Source organism: Hipposideros armiger, unplaced genomic scaffold (genome assembly GCF_001890085.2).
Source record: "Hipposideros armiger isolate ML-2016 unplaced genomic scaffold, ASM189008v1 scaffold_37, whole genome shotgun sequence".
Classification (NCBI taxonomy): Eukaryota; Metazoa; Chordata; class Mammalia; order Chiroptera; family Hipposideridae; genus Hipposideros; species Hipposideros armiger.
The window spans coordinates 5,225,498-5,243,687 of NW_017731387.1; the positions used below are offsets into that span (position 1 = coordinate 5,225,498).

The window sequence follows — 18,190 nt, forward strand, 5'->3', positions numbered from 1 at the left end:
GGAGGGCGGGGCTGGAGGGAGGAGAGGGCGGACAGGGACCCACCCCGCGGGCGCCTCTGCAGGCAGCCCACCGCTGAAGGTCAGGAAGTCAGACCAGGGCCTCAAGGTCCCTTCAAGGCTGCACCTCCTGCCTCAGGAGCCCCCCACAGTCATTTGGGTCTCTGCGCCCCTTCCCTTCCCCCGACCCCCTACACAGCCACCTCTACTTATAGTTGTCACCCGGAGGGTAGGGGCCTCTGAGCCTAAAGGGTTGGTGAGGAAGAGGGGGGGGGTCCTTGGGAGAAGTTAAAGGCGCCTGGGGCCCATGAGAATAAGGTGGGTGGGGGCAGCGGAAGCACAGGGGGGTCAAAGCAGGTGGATAGGAGGGTCTGGACGGAGATGGAGAGGAAAAGAGGCAACCACCACTCGCCCAATAACAGGGCTTTCCACACTCGCTAGTTTCTTATTGCTTAAGGTGTCCCTTTAAGGTGAGTATCATTGTGGGCAGTTTGCGCTAAGAACACAGCCCCTGAACGTATTTTGGCCAAGGAGCCGCAGACAGAGTGTGTGGCGCTGAGGCTGGGCCTGGGGAGAAAGCGGGCCGCACGGATGCAGGGGAGCCCTTCCTGGGAGGAAGGCAGGGCCCTGGTCCCTGAGCCGCACAATTTGAACACCCACTCAACACTCCGGGAGCCAGCTCTGCAGTGCGGCTGGCCCCTGCCTCCCTCCCTCCCATGGGTGCTGGTGAGGCTCCTGTCCTGGGGGCGCAAGCAGCACTGAAGGCTGTTTCTTCAGTAACACCAGGTAGGACATGGAGGCCACCCCTCAGGCTCACCTCAGAGCACGGGGCAGTGGCTGCCACCTCGCAGGCTGTCAGAGAAAGGATGGAGGCCTCTGGGGTCCTCAATGAGGCTGACGCTGTGCCTGCAGCCCTGAGGCCCACCTGCCAGCAGTCTGGCAAGGGCAGAGGAGGAAGTGGGGGCTCCAGTCTACATCTACACAGCCTGAAACTGGGCCCCACCCTCAGCTGCTTGACCAAAGGGGCCGGCTCTAGTCCGTTGGCTCCTTCCCACTCGCATTCAGACGATGAGTCTGCAGGACGCCAGCCAGAAAGGTCTGCACCCCCCTCATCCCCCCAACACACACACAGCCCAGAACCCAGAGCACAGAGTCAACACAAGCCAGCGAGGGCTGCCCCCGGCCCAGTGGAAGGCTTGCGTCAACCTGCTTTCCGGCTTCTACGCCTGGGAACCAGAGGGCCGAGGCAGGCAGCCTGCCTCCCCAGATCGCTTAGAATCGAAGCCATAGTCGATTTGCCTAAATGGAAAACGTGGTGTCCTGGCCACGGTCTCAGCATCAGCTTAGCTCATCGGGACCAGGAGAGTGAGTGTCTGGGCTGTGAACCTAACTGAGGTGTAGCATCACTCCTGCTTATTCCTCAGGCTCCAAGAGCCAGAAAAGGGAGGCACGTGCCATCCACACCCAGCCTTTCAAGTGCCCGCGCTTTTAAAAAGAGGAGCCCTTGCTGGTCTCAGACCATCGCTGACCGCAAGCTCATCCAGGGGCCGCCGAGGCACCCCCCTGCTGTGGACAGTATCATTTGGAACCACGAAGGTGAGAGACAGCAGCCTACCTGATTCCGACAGCTCTCCAGGGAGAAAGGGTCTGTGACCCCTGGACTGCTGTCTCGCCACCTCCTGCTGAACAGAGCTTCCTGGTGGCCTCCCTGGCACGGGGAGGACGGAGCAGGGCTGCAGCACCCACCCACCGCAGCTGTCCCTGGGACAGGCAGTCCCTGCACCCTCCCTGTGGCATCTGACCCCCTTTGGGGCTATGCTCTCACCGGCCTGCCAGCCCCTGCACCCCAACACTTGCACTGCTGTACTGCTGTCCCCCATCCTGGTGAGGTCTCGGTCCTCACAAAGCTTCTCAAAGCTCTGGTTTTCCAGGGGATTCACACCATGAGCATTGGACAGCTCCTGTTTCCTGCTCTCCCTGCCCAACGCCATCCCCACAGGGCCCTGTCACTCTGCTGGGCAAATGAGGCTTAGCCGAGCACACTGCTCCCCTGATTCTGAGTAAACGGTCTGAGAAAACGCCCATGCATTCCCTGTCACTAAAGGTCTTGTTTCCTCCTTCTAATCTGATTTTGTGGACATACCAAGTTGACATACATTTTAAAGTTTACTTAATATATTTCATGCTAAAGTCCATTTAACTTTCAGATATCGCATAAGCATGCTTTTAACACAGAAGACATTAATTCATAAGATGGGGGGAGAAAGAAACATGGATAAAGTTAAATATTGTACAACCCACATAAAACTTTAGGTTTTCATGGAAAACCCTGGTCTTCTAACCATAAAAACAATTTTAAAAACTGAGCTCAAAGAACTCTTAAATGCAGCAGACTGGGGAGGGCTAAGGCTACTCCTCCATACTTTTACACTCCAGGAGAAAAGGCGTTTTCAAGTCTTTAGGACCATACCTGGCATAGAGAAGAAATTCACTGTCACTATTAAATAATCATCTCAGAGTATTACCCCATCCCAGGACAAGTAGCCATCGTGGGGACTTCATCTACCCCCTAACTTGTCTGAAAGTGAAAGTTTTCTTTTTCTTTCTCAGATTCAAAGGGAATAGTAATGTTAACCCCCAGAGCAGGTTTCTCCTTTTTTCTCAAGGGAGCACCAGTCGCACAGTCTAACGTCCCAGGTGAGTCACTCTGAGCCCTGGCTTTCACCGCTCTGTAGAGGGGAAGGTTCTTCTGGGTTATTCTGCCCAGTGTCCAAGCTGGATGTCCAAGGAGATGCCGTGTAGGGGGAGCTGGCTCAGAAGCAGGGTGTCGCTTCTCTCCAGGAGGCAGCCCGGGCTTTGAAGTCACTAGGTAACGAAAGCAAGTCGGTGGGAAGAGTTTCTGAGTAATTAACCCTGGCCTATTAATATCCCCGCATCCATTAAAACCCTCATAAATGGAGGCCGTACCCCAGAGCTGCCCTCTACGTGCCCCAGAAGCCAGTGCAGAGGATGTGGAGGGGGGAAGCTCTATAACTGACAGAGCGCACACTGGGCGTCTCAAGGCCAGCTGTCACCCTTCTCTGGGCCTTAGGTGCAGATCTGGAGGAAAAGCTCTTCAACTTCAGACCCAAAGTTGTATCCCCTCCTAGGACGCTGCATGTCAGGCACCCTGCTAGGGCTGCAACATGGAGGCAGTCAGCGCCTCATGGGAGACAGACATGGAGACACGGGCACAGACCAACATCAGAAGCAGATCGGAAACCGTGACTGCCATTAGTTCAGACTGTGAAATGGCCACTGTCTTCCTTGGCAAAGAAGCGGTCCTTTTAGAAACCCCGATGTCCCCCCTCCAACGACCTGGCAGGGGCACAGCTGGAGAACAGGCACTGCTTCTATTCGCAGTTCTAAAGCCAACGCGGGCAGCTTTGCGTCAAAATGCCAGCCAGCCCACAGGACACCAGGACCTCACGTGTCAGGACAGTTGAATAGCACACACAAAGCCCTAAGGACACGAGCTGGCACCCAGTGCTACAGAAATGCTCAGAAAGGCATGAGTGACATGGAAACCACGGGGCTGTGGATTCTCCGGACACAGGCTTGCAATCTGGCTAAGAACCGGACACACCACAAGCCCCGTGCTCCGCACCCTACAATGCGTCCTCGTGGTGTCTGTGGGCCCACAGTTCCCACATCAGTTCCCACATCTGCTTCCGAGGTACCAGCCGTGTGGATTCAGAAAGCCCTCCTGTTCTGTCCTGGTCTCCCTCCAAAGGTGGCTCTGGGGGCAGCACACCTGTCCCTATAGCCTTTCCCTGCACCAAGAGGTTCTTTATCCCACGGTCCCTCGGACCTACAAACAAACCTATTCAAAGACCAAAATTGGGGAAGGTTATGTGCCAGACAGGGCTGGAGCCTGTAGTTCCTGAAACATTGACGATTGCCTAAACTTGCTCGTTTCCCTCCTGCCAATTGAAACGGGACCGGCTCACGTTTGCTGGCAGAAGAGCCCGAGCACTCACAGGACCCCATGGCGCCCTCTGGTGGCCGAGCCTGGAGTGGCTTTGTAGGAAACAGGCTGAGCTGAAAGCCCTGCGCCCAGGACACCCCGTTCTTTCCCCAGACCCCCTACTCTCTGGACACCACTTCCACCCCGAGTAGTGCATGCTGTTGCCTGAGAGGTTTCTTTCGTGGGGGGAGTGGAGTGGGATGGAAACGAAGATGGAAGCAGGCTGGACACTGGTGCCCACCATGACCTCTGCAAGACAAGCTTCCAGGGCCAGATGAGGCTGAGGCCTGCACCCAGAGCCGCCTCCTTGGGGAACTGCCTGGGAGGCCGCAGTGGCACGTGGGACGGCCAGCACCGCTGGGGAAGATGTCACTGGCCACGTGTTCCTGGTACCCGTGTAGAAAAGGATACTTGAGGCATTTTGCCCATTTAGTGGTGGCCGATTCGAGGCTCAAGATGGCTGCTAGATTTCAAAACATCTCTAGAAAACAAAGCGCCTCAAAAAACCAAGTGACCTCCTGGTGGCTGTGGCCCAGGCCACATTTGCCCACTCAATCTGCTGTCTGGTAACAAGAGGAAGGCGTGGGCAGGGACTGAGGCTCGAAGCAGGCTCCCCAGCACTGGGGCCCACAGGCTCCGGACCCGATAGGACTGCAAAGCCGGGTGAGGTGGGCTCTTTGCTGCAAGGCGCAGGCCCAGACCAGTCCACTGCCCCTAGGACTGGCCACCACCACAGGAAACCACTTAGCATTGAACACAATTCCAACAGTGCCGTAACCGGCCGGTGGATCAGGGCAGGTCCAGAAGCGTTGAGGCGGCTCCTGGGGGCTGAGGACGCTCTGCCTCCAGAACCGGACCAGGGACTGCAAACAGTGGGCCAAGCCCACGGCCTGCCCTGCCAGCAGCTCGAGCCTCCTCTCCTGTCTCAGCTGTGGACTGGCTTTTGCTCCCAACTGTGTAACAATCAATCTGTCAGTGATTTTGTTACACAAATTAAATGTGAAAAAACTTGTTTTTATGAAAGCCAGATTTAGTTGCTTATAAAACTTGCTGTTAGATTAGGTATAGGTGAAACTCATAAAGGATTGAAGAAAATTAGTGTCTAAAATTATAAAAGAATTCTAGAAGTTAAATTCCTTCAAATGTTTCCATTCTTTATCCATTTCAAAGGAAGCCCATGCTGAAAATCACTGAAAATAATGCATTATCGTGAACAAAGGTCCTTGCCCCCAAACAGCAATTTCTCTCAATTTTAGTGTTTACTAAATGGATATAATAGGTCTGACAATTAAGTTCGGGAGCTTGTTGCAACAATGTTGCTAACATTTTTTGGTATCAGAGGCATTATTCATTATGAATTTGTGCCAACTGGACAGTTAACCAAATTACTATTTGGAAGTGCTGAAAAGACTGCGTGAAAAGGTTAGACGACCTGAACTTTTCACCAATTCATGGCTCTTGCATCATGACAATGCACCAGCTCACGGCACTGTCTGTGAGGGAGTTTTTAGCCAGCAAATAACTGTATTGGAACACTCTCCCTACTCACCTGATCTGGCCCAATGACTTCTTTCTTTACATGAAGATAAAGGAAATATTGAAAGGATGGCATTTTAATGATATATAGGACAGCAAGGGTAATACGACAGCTCTGATGGCCATTCCTGAAACAGTTCCAAAATTACTTTGAAGGGTGGACTAGGCGCTGGCATCGGTGCATAGCTAGCTACCCATGGGGAGGACTTCACAGGTGACCATAGTGGTATTTAGCAGTGAGGCATGTAGCACTTTTTTTTTTTTTTAAGATTTTATTGGGCAATCAGGGAAGGGGAAGACAGGTAAACAAATTGCTGTTTTGTTCTTCAGTCTAGTTGTGGAGGACGTTGCTTCACTGGCACATGTTGGTATGATCACTGTGCTCTTCCCCGGTGAGGCAACTGGTTGCCGGTCATTGGTCCACCGCTCACAGCAGCTCTCACCCGCTGCTGGTCACACTGGCTGCCAGCCACTCACGTAGCACATGGCAGCCCAGCTCCAGGTAGAGCTGTTATTCACCATCTTAGCTGTAGAGGGCGCAGCGTCACTGGACCTCAATGTGGGACCCAAGCCCCAGCCCTGCTGCTCAGAGCTGGTGCTCCCAAGCGAGCTCTTAACCAGCTGAGCCACTCCGTCGGCCCTGTAGCACTTTTTCTAGGATGAGTTTGCAAATTTAATTGTCTGACCTCATACATTCAACTTAGGTTAAACTGAACATATCATTTTCATCCTTTAACTGACTTTCTGATTAACCGTCAAGCTACCCATCACACTCATATGCAAAGGGGGCTTTCTGCCATCTGTGTTCCCACTGGAGTCACGGCTGGAGGGGACGCAGTGGTATGGGCAGACCAGTCAGTACCTGACAGGTTAAGTTTGCCAGGAGCTAGATTTTCTTGGGGAGAGGGTGTCTTTGGCATTTACGTAGAACAAGTAACTTTTGTTTCCTCAGAAAGGCAATGTTTTCTCTATTTTCCCATCCAAGAGGAAGGAGAAAGAACAGTCCTCTGGCTTCCACTCACCTGGAATTCACCCGATGACCTCCTAAGTCCACTCCCGTCGCGCTGTAGCAGGTCATCCTGAAAACGAGACACATCTAAGCCCAACAAGTCCCCGCTCTTCCCCTCATACAACAAAACCGGGAGCTGGGCAATCACTTCTGTTGCTGGCTGGCTGTGCATGCTCCACGTAGACCGATAAAAATGCAGATGGATTCCTAAGCCGACCATCTTGAAACATGAAAATTTGTTATCAGAAATTTGGAAGAAGTGAAATATACACTACAGCTTGATTCTTCATGCTTTGAAAACGGGTTTACAAGTTTTACTTTATACAGTGTATTGTTTAGGAAGCTTTTCAGCAACATTTTTATTACAAGGCACACATGGGACTGAGAGGCTTAAGCAACCACATGCGCAGACTGACGCCAAGCTGCAAGGCTGTGGCCCTGCTGCTGGAGCCGGAGCTGAGGCCGCTGACCCTCGTGTGAGCTAAGGAAAGGCACCGCCATCTTCAGTGTTCTGCGGCTCTTCTTCCCAACGGGCAGAGTTTCATCGGAAGGGGACTGTTTCTGAATCGTTATGGGGAGACCACTGCAACACAGGTTGCTGCCTGGCGCACACTAGCAGCCACTGACTGGTGGCACTGACTGGTGAGACACTCGCCGTCCGTTCTATCTTCTGTTACAGGCTCACGGCATCTGCAATCACTCCAGGCTGTCATATGGCAGGAAGTCTGACAGGGCTGAGCTCAGGAAAACACCTATGGCCACCAGATAAAGCCAAACACCCGTCAAGATGGTAGGTGGAAGAAACAGAGCCCGTTGCCAAGGCCTTCTGAGCCGGGGGAGGCGGGAGCAGCCAGTGCTAACCCCTTCCGGATGGGTGTCCACCCTCTCGGCCTAATCCTGGTAATCCTGCAGACACCCGTCAGCTTGCTTTTTATGACGTCTGCCAAAACACAAGACCCAAAGTGCCGTCTTCACACCTCTTTTGTAAAGCTCTGCAGGGCAGAATGCAGAGGGGTTAATTCCTGCGTTTACTAAGTCCTGCCCCAGGCTGCACTTCGCTTTGGGTTAACCTGGAGACACAAAATCGAGCCCCACCACTCAGGCGAGTGCTGCCGTGAAGTTGTAAAGCAGCTGGCCTCTGCACGGCCAGCCGCGGCGACTCTCCAGGATACACACAGCACACCCTTTATTCTATGTAAGAAATCCTGACTTGGAAGGAAAACCAGCAAGTGGCCGCTGAGGCGCGACGGGGGCCTTGTCCACCCTTCGATGCCAAGCTCACCAGGTTCTCTCCCCACTGACCCTGGCTCTAGCCCTCTCAGGGATCCCTCCTCACGAGCTGTAGGACTGAGATGGAAAGTGGCAGCTCTGCATGTCTCTGCGCACACAACAGATGGCGCTGAAGGTAGTACTGGCACAGGAGCCCGGGGGCACTGCCCAGCTTTGTCATTTATGGCAGTAATTCTGGGCCATCACTCTCAACTTCAGCGTCACAAGGTCCTCACGTGGGGAGGGGAGGGTTTCAGTCCCCCTCCCCACAGATGCTTTGGTCAGGACAACCTGTAGGTGTAGATGGAGCGCGGTTTGTGTATCAAATGGGCTAACCTCTCTGCAGGCAGAGGCTCTTCCTTCCAGCCGCCGGGTCCCCCCTCACGCTTATTTTCTCAGTGGACCAGAGACAGCTGGCATCCTGTCCCAACGTCGGGACTCTAAGAATGTGGACATTTAAGGCCAAACCATCGTTCCAGATCGCGCTCGAGATTCTTCTCTGTTGGCCCCTCAACCCCCATCAGACAAAGAAAAACATCACAACTCTGGGAAAGTGCAGACAATCTGGAGTCATTCTTAAAGAGATTTAATGGCGTGAACTGCATAAAAGGGGTTAGTACATTGAAACTCTGCCACATCACTGCCGTTTCTGGGTTGTTGTTTTTTTTTATTAAAGATCCACTAGTTCTACCCACCTTCAGGTTTATGGCTATAGAGTGTGGAGAAAACCAGTATTAGCAACAGAACAGGAAAAAGCAAGCAGGATTCTGTTCTGATCACCAGACTGACTGCTCCACTGCAGAGCTGTCCTTTATAAGCAAAGGAGCTATGGGCCACCCACAAGCATGGCGACGGCCAGGGTCAGGAGGACAGGCGGCATCGGGAGGGCAGAGCCCAGCTGCTCCAGCCTCCCTCACTCAACCCACACTTGCCAAGCCTGTCAGTTCCTCTGACACTGAATCCTAAGCCGACTCCCTGTGAGCTCAGATATGACGCAACGTCATCCCACAGGAGGGCTGACGGGATCTGGGAGAGTCCTGGCCACATTCTAAGGGAGCATGGCTTCAGAGACAGACTCTACTCCTTGAAGACTTGGGGGTTGGGGGGTGCTTATCACTGGGGACTGACGGCTCTGTGGCCCACAGCGGAGCGGGACGCAGGAGTCCCTGGCGTTTGCAGGCTCCCGTCTGCAGCCTGGCTGAGCAGAGGCAAAAGCAGGCAGCCCCCTGGCACAGGGAGGAAGGGGCCGCAGTCCAGCGGCTGAAATAAGCAGCATGTAGTGTTCTGTTAGGACCAAGGATTTATTCACAATATGAACTGCAACATTTGATACAAGCTACCAAAGAACAGGAGAGGAAGGAGAGGCAGGAGGAAAGTCAGCTACAGCTGTGCGAGCGCTCAGAGCAGTCCCTTTTCCACGCCACCAGCTCATCGGTGACACAAGAAACCAGACGTCTGCGTTCTGCACATCAACCGATTGCCGAAGCACCAACACACCATTTGGAAGTTTGTTTTGTTTTAATTCCAGCCACTGAAACCAACATAGAAGTTATTGCTTAGATAAATAAACCTAGTCTATGAGGGAAAAGAAAAGTGGGTAAAGAAACAAACAAAAACCCCAAAAGTGAAAAACTTAAGCTCCCCAATATGGTAACAGAGTAAACAAGAGAAATTCCTCAAATGAGGATTTACTGGAATTTCTGGTGCCCTCTGGGCACTGAGACTGAGTTGGACTCGTTAAGCCGGTAAATCCCAGACAGAGGTCGGATTTTACGCTGGGCATGAAGAGGTGTGAGCTCCACTGCCTTCCAAATTGTGGAAACCCTGCAGAAACAGTCAGCATTGCAAACCTCGACAACCACAAACAGCTCTTTAGGGGAAAAAATACAAAAGGTGTCAAAAATTTTTTTAGTTGTTTTTTCTTTTTTTCAAAGAGTTCTGGAAAAACGATCCATAAGGAATAGAAATAGCACCGTTTACAGGCTGGTCTGGGCCCCAGTCCTGCAGCTTTGCAGAGAACTGACGGGGTCGTGGGCGAGTCCTGAATGACAGTGAGTACTGAGTGGGGTTACTTCCGGCTCAGCGCGTCCTTCACAGTGCAGCCCACACAGACGTAGTCTTCCTTCTCTGCCATCTCTGGAGAAACACCAACACAGACCTGGTGAAACCACTGGTTGCAGCTGCCATCACACTGGACCCAGTCCACCTGGTTACAAAGAGCAGGGAGACGGGGTTTTCAGAGGAAAAACGGGATTCAAAACTGGGCAGGCCGGCCTCGAGGCGTTCAGCCATTTGCCACTAACAGCCACTGTCCCACCACTGGGACCTCTGGCCCACCAGCCAAAGCCATTCCTCAAGTCGTGACTGCTTTGGGGTGGAGACTGCGCTGCCCTGTGTAAGTAAGCAAAGGGCGTTACATCAGCCTCCCCCCACCTTCTTAGCGCCAGGACGGTGAAAGCTGGAGGAGCAGGAAAAGGAGGACAAAGGGAAGAGAAGAGTTTCTTCCAGAAAAGAAAGAAGACCCAGGAACGATGGCAGGAGCAGAGGTGTCAGTGGGGGAGGGCTGACAACCCTTCAGAGCAGCTCAAAGCAGGTAAGCGAAGAGAAGGACCCAGCGAGGTGAGGTCCAGCTCACGGGGTTCCTGAGTTAAGGGGAAGCACGTCCTCTACGGCCCACACCTCACTGACCTCGTCTCCTTCCGGCTGCAGGCAGCTCACAGCCGGGCAGATGGCGTCTTCATCCTCAGAGTCCTCCTGCTCAGAATAGGACGTGTCTGAGGGCAGGGAATGGGTTTCGGCAGAGCGGGCTGCCTCGGAGCCACGCTCTCTCGCTAACTGGACATTGTCCGTGTCCTTGGGGTGGCTCAGTTTGAGTTTCTTCTTCCTGGGGGTCCGCATTTTCCTCACTCGATCCCTCCGCTCGCTGGCAAAACCTTCTCTGTCCAGGCGCCTCTTCAGTCTCCTCTCCAGGCCGTTGAGCCCGTCTCGCTTCCCGCGGCAGCCTTCGTTCTGGGTGGGGGACGGGCAGACTCAACGTTAGCCTCAGGCTGGCCTATGACTGAACTGGTGAGGCTGTTGGGGGCCCCTCTGAAAGAGAAGGGGGGCCCCCATCGACACTGGGAAAGCACTGCCTCCTAACACCCACCATCGCCCCTCCCGTCCTGCCAGTGCTGGGAGAGGGAAACAGGACCGGCCAGGAGGTGGAGAGATGCCTCCTTTCTTCTTTGTGCCAAATCCGTGAGTGAGTAACTGACGACTATGAGGTTTCCACCTGGGTGTTACACGTTTGTCCTTTGACCTACGGATGTCTAAGGAGTCATGCTGATCCCTCCCTTCCCTACAGGAGGAGCCTTAACCAATTACAATCGACAAGGGTGCCTTGCTATTTGGTACCGTGATGGTGAATAAATTTCTCAACGCCAGCACCGGCCCTCCTGCCCTCTCCCGACTGTGTTCTCGGGCCAGTTTCCAAACAGGCAGAAGCAGCAGCACCTTCAATGGTGCTGCGAAACAGGACATTCCAGTGTCCCCCTAAGTAAGCAGCACCCACTACAGGCGGGCATCCTGTTCCTCCAGCCCTCCCCCCGGCTGTCTTGCTGGGGGTTAGAGGAGCTGAAGCATTTGCTAAAAGGTAACTCCAAGGATAGCTTTGATTTCTGAAGGGTATCTTTACCCCAACTATACTCGCATTTTCATCTCTACAGTATTTCTCTTACAGAAGAAAAATAACCCTGCTTCTAGCTGTCACCATGTGGGAATGACGAGAAGCCCCTTGCTACAAAGAAAGAAACTTGCGGTTACTTGAAAACCAGGACCGAGCCAGGGGTGTGAGCCCCACGTGGTGGCCAGGCACGCGCCTGCTCACCGGCAGAACCTGCACCCGGTTCTGGGTCAATGACGGCCCAGAGCTGTGAGCTGCTCAGAAGGACAGACGCCAGGCAGCACGCTCCCCACCGACTGTCTCCCCAGCAGCCTCCCTCCCAGACACTCGCCTTCTCACTGCTGAGTCTGACTGGGGAGCTCTGGCCAGTTGGCTGCGCAGGGCTGGGCTTCGCAAGCAAAGTCCGGTACAGTTCCTGGATTTCAGGGAGGGACACCTGGAGCAGCTGCGCCTCCATCAGCAATTCACTCACTTCGGCGCTGACACCTGCAGAGACCAGACCAGCATGATGCCGACGCCGGGCACCCACGTGGCACCCAGACCCGGGACTCCAGCAGAAGGCTCACCCTTGTGCCACTACCAGCCTCTCCTTAAACTGCACCCAGCTCAAGTTCAGGTTCACTTCAAGTGCCTCAAGTCACACTCCCAGAGAGCCCAGACTAGATCTCCTAAGTCCTCTGATGACACGGGGAGTGCTAGCTCTACGCCGAAGCCCTCCTCCTCACTCACTGCTGACGCAGAGGAGAAGGGTCTGCCTTGACAGCTGTTAACAGAAAGCACAGAACAGCCCTGGGCAGCGGCCACTGTGACGTGGTGATGAGGGATGGGGTCAGGTGATGACTCCAGGCAGAACTCACGGGACAGTCATTTACAGGGAAAGACAGGCGAGGAGGAGGTAGCTTCCCGGGGGGGTTTATGTCTAGGAGCCCCCGCAGTCTGCTAATAATGAAGGAACGAGGCAGCCTCTGACTTAACCTCGGGTGGCAATGCTGTTTAGCCTCGGCCCTGAAGGCAATGGATATAAATAAAGACTTCCTGTTTCCTGTGTTGATAAGCCTTCAAATGTGATCCTTCTCTGCCTTGCAAACACATGGTAACCCGTATCCCACATCTGAGGGTCAAATCCTTTTTTATGATCTAGAACAAAAACCCACTGCACCACCAACTGTTACTATCCATCCCTCAAAACAAAAATAAAAAAATAAAATACAAACCATGGAGGGGGATGCAACTGCGTCCAGTAAAAAAGGGAGAGGGCGAATAAGAGGTTCTGCAGTCTCGGTCATCAGGCGAGGAAGAGGAAGTCGTCCCGGGAGGCGGACACACCTATGGGAGACAACTCTCTATGGGAAGGCTCTTCCAGGGCTACAAACACGCCCAACAGCCCAGGTTATCAGACGGGCGGCCCAGCAGACAGACTTGACTCTCCCAACTGAAAGGCGTCTCCTGGCATCTTAGATGTGGCCAAACCCACTCTCGTCCACCATCCTTCAGCCCTCCTGGTTTTACTTGGACAGGTTTCAGAGAGGGGAAGCGCGCCAATGGGAATGAAGTCCTTTTTCTCACGTGCACCTTGTAACCCCTACGTACCTCTCCTTAAGAGACTCTAAGGCGGTGAACACAGCAGCCTCTGAGTAAACCAGCTGAGGAGCGGCCAAGACCGTCACACCCACCTTCCTACCTCCTTTCATGTCCACTAAAGGACAAGCACTCCTTGGACCCCAGATCAGTAAACTTGCTCAACAGCTGTGTCCTTTCCCTGTACTGAGCAACTGCTAGCACGTCTGGTGTAAGAAAACAAACGTCTCGACTGAAGGCCGCCCAAAGGGCCACAACTCGCCTACACAACAAAAATCGGATCAGTCCCAGCTGAGTGCCAGGCACTGTATTGCAGAAGCCTGGGATAAAGGATAAAAAACGAGGCGATAAACATGGCAGAGAGCAAGTCTCCTGGCTGCCTCTCCATCTGCTGAGCACGGAACCCAGACTTCAAGTCTGCGCTCCCTCCTCAGGCACAGGCAGGTGTGCTGTCTCTGCTGGAGAAATCTGTGTGGGTTGAGCCCTCAGGGGAGCCCATGAAGAGAGGGACATTCTTTTCCTGTAGACACTTCCACAGGAGACAGAAAACGCTGCGATCCCAGGGACAGTGAGAAGAGTCTGGCTTTCGGCAGCAAGATCACAGATGGTCTGAACCCTACTGCCCTTCCTCTGACGAGCACACCCTCCAAAGCCTGCTGCTCACAGGGCAACACCACTCGGACCCTTTCCTACTCATGGCTGACATGAGAGAGGGGCTGGGGAAAACAGTCAGGCAAAAAGGTGTCACACACAGAGGTATTACGTACAAGTCTGGGTCCATACACCTCAACATGGGGAAGGCTCTGTACACATGAAGAGCACAGGGTCCGCTCCAGACAGAGTGCCCGAGACACAGTCCTGGCCACCGGAGGCCACCCGGTAGGTACCCAGGGGAGCAGAGGAAGGGGTGGCTCACCTTGCTGGTCTCTGCCGCCAGCCCTGCCGGGGCCTGCCGCTTGCTCTGGGACAGTCCCGGGCCCGTGCGGCCGTGCGCAGCCCTGAGGCTCCCGGACGACAGCAGGTGCTGGGCTCTGTGCTGCCAGCTCACGGTCCGTTCGATCATGTACCGCAGCGCGTCCCCCTCGGGAAGCCGGACGCGGATGCGCTGCAGCGAGGCCAGCAGGGGCAAGATCTTCTCTAACGGGGGCTTCTCAGACCGCCGGCAGTGGGGGCAGAGCCAGACGCGGGGGCCCTGCGCAGCGCCGGGGACCGCCACGCAGCTGGTGTGGAAGGCATCCCTGCAGAGTTCGCACTGGACCATTGGGGCGGCTGGCGCCTTCTGACACACGCAGATCTTCGTCTCCACGTCCGGGACAGGCGACAGCCACTTTCCCTCGTTGGCTAGTCTGAGAGACTGCATGGCTTCCATTTCCCTTAGGCGAGCTTCCCCCAGTGCTGCCATCTGAAAGGAGGGAACGGCGAGGACAGTGTCACAGACCCCGCCTTCTCCTGGGCGCCCAAGGAGACCATCTGCATCCAGACCCTGGCTCTGCCCACGAGCGTCTGAGTGACCTTGGGCAACACACACCACTGTGGCTCAAGTTCCACATGCAGGACAAGGAGGGAGTGACAGTGCCCACCTACCTCACAGGCTGCAGTGGTGACTGCGTGACAGGCCTGTGGCTGCACACGCTCTGCCTAGCATGGTGAGCGCTCAATGTGAGGAACTACCCAACACACACCACTTCCTCAGAGTCCTGCTTCCTTGCTCAGTTACCTCCTAGAAATGTGCTTCTCTTGGAAGCCACAGGCTTTCACATTCTCTGTGCACAAGCTTCCCCACAGTCTGTTAGCTTGTGTGTTCTCCTGAAAAGGTACTTAGGTGGACAGATCTCCTAGAGCACCCACTGCACAGGAGCAGGCCACGCCTCTGACTGCCTCTGACACTGTGGCCGCACATGTGTGTTGGACACAGCAACTCTAGAATATGACCCTGGATACCTCATGAAAAATTAAATAGAAACCAGCTTACCAGACTTTCTTACATGCACAGACATGCACACAGGCTTGATGAGAGTAAAATGAAACTGTTAGGGCAAAGATAAAAGCAAGCTGCTTTTCTCCAGAAAGTGGCAAGTAAACTCATATTGTAAAGTCTTTCCTCTCTATTAAAACAAGAGCAGGCTGGCCAAGTGGCGCGTTGGTTAAGAGCTGGCTTGGGACGCCAGAGGGCCCCGGTTCGGATCCCACATATGAGGGCCAGTGACACTGCCCTCTACAGCTAAGATGCTGAACAACAGCTCAACCTGGAGCTGGGTTGCTGTGAGTCGCCGGCGACGGCTTAGGATGCAGCCCCTGCTGCAGTGGGTTGCCATGGGCTACCGTGTGTAGCCAGCAGCCAGCGTGAGCAGCCGTCCAGAAGCCGGCGACTGATCTGCCTCGCCCGGGAAGAGCGCAATGATGGTACCAACTTGGGCCAGTGAAGCAACGTCCTCCACAACTTGTCTGTTCCCCTTCCCCCATTTCCCCAATAAAAATCTTAAAAAAACAAAACAAAACATAAAAACCAAGAGCCATGTCCCAGGAAAGTGCCAAGTTCAGTTAACCTGTATGAATGACTCGAAAACACACAAACAGAATCAAGCTCACAGTGAAAAGCTGGAGTGACAGTGAACACGGTTCTGACCCGTGTGTGCCAGCTGTCTATCAGGGGCTTTCACACGACACACGACGCACCCACTACGTACGCGTGTGAGGCACCCCAGACACAAGTAAGTGCAGGTGCCTCAGGCTTATTCACTCGGCACCATGAAGGAGAAGCAGTGTCTGAAGGTGACAACTTCCAAGCTGGCTATGTCAGTTAGCCACTGCCACCTCTAACTTACCGTGCCCTTTCCTCAATAAAAGGCTGGATCACCAGCTGTCCCCAGAAACCCCCTGATAAACACACATAAATGGGGACGCGCACACCTTTAAAACTGAGCTTGCCCCTCGAGAAACAAAAGCTACGGGCCACAGGAACGACTCCTTTCCCAGCTCTATTCCCCAGTCTTTACAATGTTAATTTGTCACAGTTAGGCTGTTCCCAACCATCACATCTGCCCACCGGCAGCTCCGTGGCTCAGCAGCGGAGGCGCCCCGAGTGCTAAGGCCAGGATGAATCTCCATTTTGTCCTTTTGGATTTGAGAAGAAAATGTGTGAATGCGGGATCAGCAAAGAAACCAAAGATCTAGCAGTAAACTGGGTAGCAAACCTTTGGTATATGCAAAACCACCCACTTATTTCTGCAAACAAAAACCAAGCGCCAGCGCTATGTCTGGGTCAGTGGTAACAAGGGGCCTTCCTACAGGTTACAGAGGGCTAACGACTGCCGTCAGTCCCCTATGAAATCAACAGGGAACTGACGAGCTCTTAGATGAGGGGCTCACAGTCCACGCCTAAAGACACAGCAGCCGAGTTCAAACCAGTGTCCCCAGAGACATGCTAGCAGGAGATGGCTCCTCAAAAACACCACAATTCTGCCCAGGAAGCAGAATCCGACGTGAATTCTGACTGAGTGTAGAGATGCCCAAGAAAGGCTGTGTCAAAAACCAAACGAATCAAGGCAGTCCCATGGCAATCACAAGGAAGGGCAGGCTGCTATGAAGGAAGAGGCTGGGAAGGTGCCCGGTCCCGTGCTAGGAGCAGGTGCGTTTCCACTCCGGACGGGCAACGCTTTGTACCATTACAAGCATCCAGGTGGGACACATCCAACTAAAAAGCTTCTGCGCAGTGAAGGAAACCATCAACAATGAAAAGGCAACTTGCCAAATGGGGGAAAATACTGGTAAATCACATAGCTGATTGGGATCAAACCCCAAATTACACAGAGAAGTTGTACAACTCAACAGTAAAAAACAAAAAAAATCCAATTAAAAACCAGGCAGAGGATCTGAATAGACAGCTTTCTAAAGAAGACACTCAAATGGCCAACAGGTACATGAACAGGTACTCGACATCACTCAGCATCAGGGAAATGCACATCAAAACCACAGCGAGACATCACTTCACACATGTTAGCGTGGCCATCATCAAAAAGATAAGAAATGTCACGTGCTGGCGAGGACGTGGAGAAGGGAGCCCTGTGCGCTGTTGGAGGGACTGCAAACTGGTGCAGCCACCGTAAAGAACAGTACGAAGGCGCCGCAAAGCATTAAACATAGAACTACCTCATCATGACCCAACAATCTCATTTCTGGGCATTTATCTAAAGAAAACGAAATCACTAAAAAATATCTGCACCCCCATGGTCACGGAAGCAGTTCTTACAATAGCCAAGACATGGAAACAACCCAGGAGTCCATGGACAGAGGAATGGATAAAGAAATTGTTGCACACACACACAATGGACTATTCCTCAGACACAAGGAAGGGAATTCTGCCATCTGCAACATGACGGACTTTGCGGGCATTATGCTCAGTGACACATGTCAGAGAAAGACTAATAGTATAATCTCTCTTATATGTGGAATCTAAAAAACCCCAAACTTATACATACAGAGAACAGACTGGTGGTGGCCCAAGGTGGGGCGTGAGCGACATGGATCAAGGGGTCAGGCGGCACAGGCGGAATTCCAGCTGTAAGGTCAGTCAGTCCTGGGGTGTAACGTCCAGGGTGGTGACAACCGTTAGCACTACTGGGTTGTATGTTTGAAAGTTGCTAAAGAGAGTAAGTAGACCTTAAAATTCTCATAAGACAGAAAAGTCTACGTGTGGTGACAGGTGTAACTAAACTTACTGTGGTGATCAGTTCACGACGTATAAGTATCAAATGATTATCTGGCACACCTGAGACTAAAAATTTTTTTAAAAGCATCGACATCACATAGCTGCCTCCTTTGTCCTGATGCTGTGCTCACTGAACATAGCTGGACACTGTTTCATCTTGAAGATGGTACCACCTTCGCATCTACAATGTTTTCTAAAGGTGGACCGGACTCGCGTGTCTAGCAACCCTGGACTGACCCACAGGCACATGGAGACCGATTCTGCGGAGCCCCTAAATCTGTTGCTGCCTCTTCAACTGGACAATTCCATTCAACAATTTCCAGAAAGTATTTTTGGCAAAACTGAGTGCTTTTAAAATTCTTCTTGGGCCGGCCGAGTGGCACACTGGTTAAGAGCTGGCTTGGGACGCCAGAGGGTCCCGGTTCG

General features: G+C 53.2%; 1 protein-coding gene across 2 annotated transcripts in view; it reads right to left on the reverse strand.

Moving 5' to 3' along the window:
* Positions 1-8,382: 8,382 nt before the first annotated feature.
* The window catches only part of KDM5B (lysine demethylase 5B), a 53,066-nt gene continuing 43,258 nt past the window's right edge, over positions 8,383-18,190 (reverse strand). For both annotated transcript variants that reach the window (XM_019638032.1, XM_019638031.1), the window contains 5 exons: positions 13,973-14,458; positions 12,693-12,804; positions 11,810-11,964; positions 10,506-10,826; positions 8,383-10,023 (listed from right to left, as the gene is read on the reverse strand). In XM_019638032.1, coding sequence (XP_019493577.1) covers positions 9,886-10,023; positions 10,506-10,826; positions 11,810-11,964; positions 12,693-12,804; positions 13,973-14,458 — 1,212 coding nt within the window. In that variant the 3' untranslated portion in view covers positions 8,383-9,885. The remainder of the gene's footprint in view (positions 10,024-10,505; positions 10,827-11,809; positions 11,965-12,692; positions 12,805-13,972; positions 14,459-18,190) is intronic.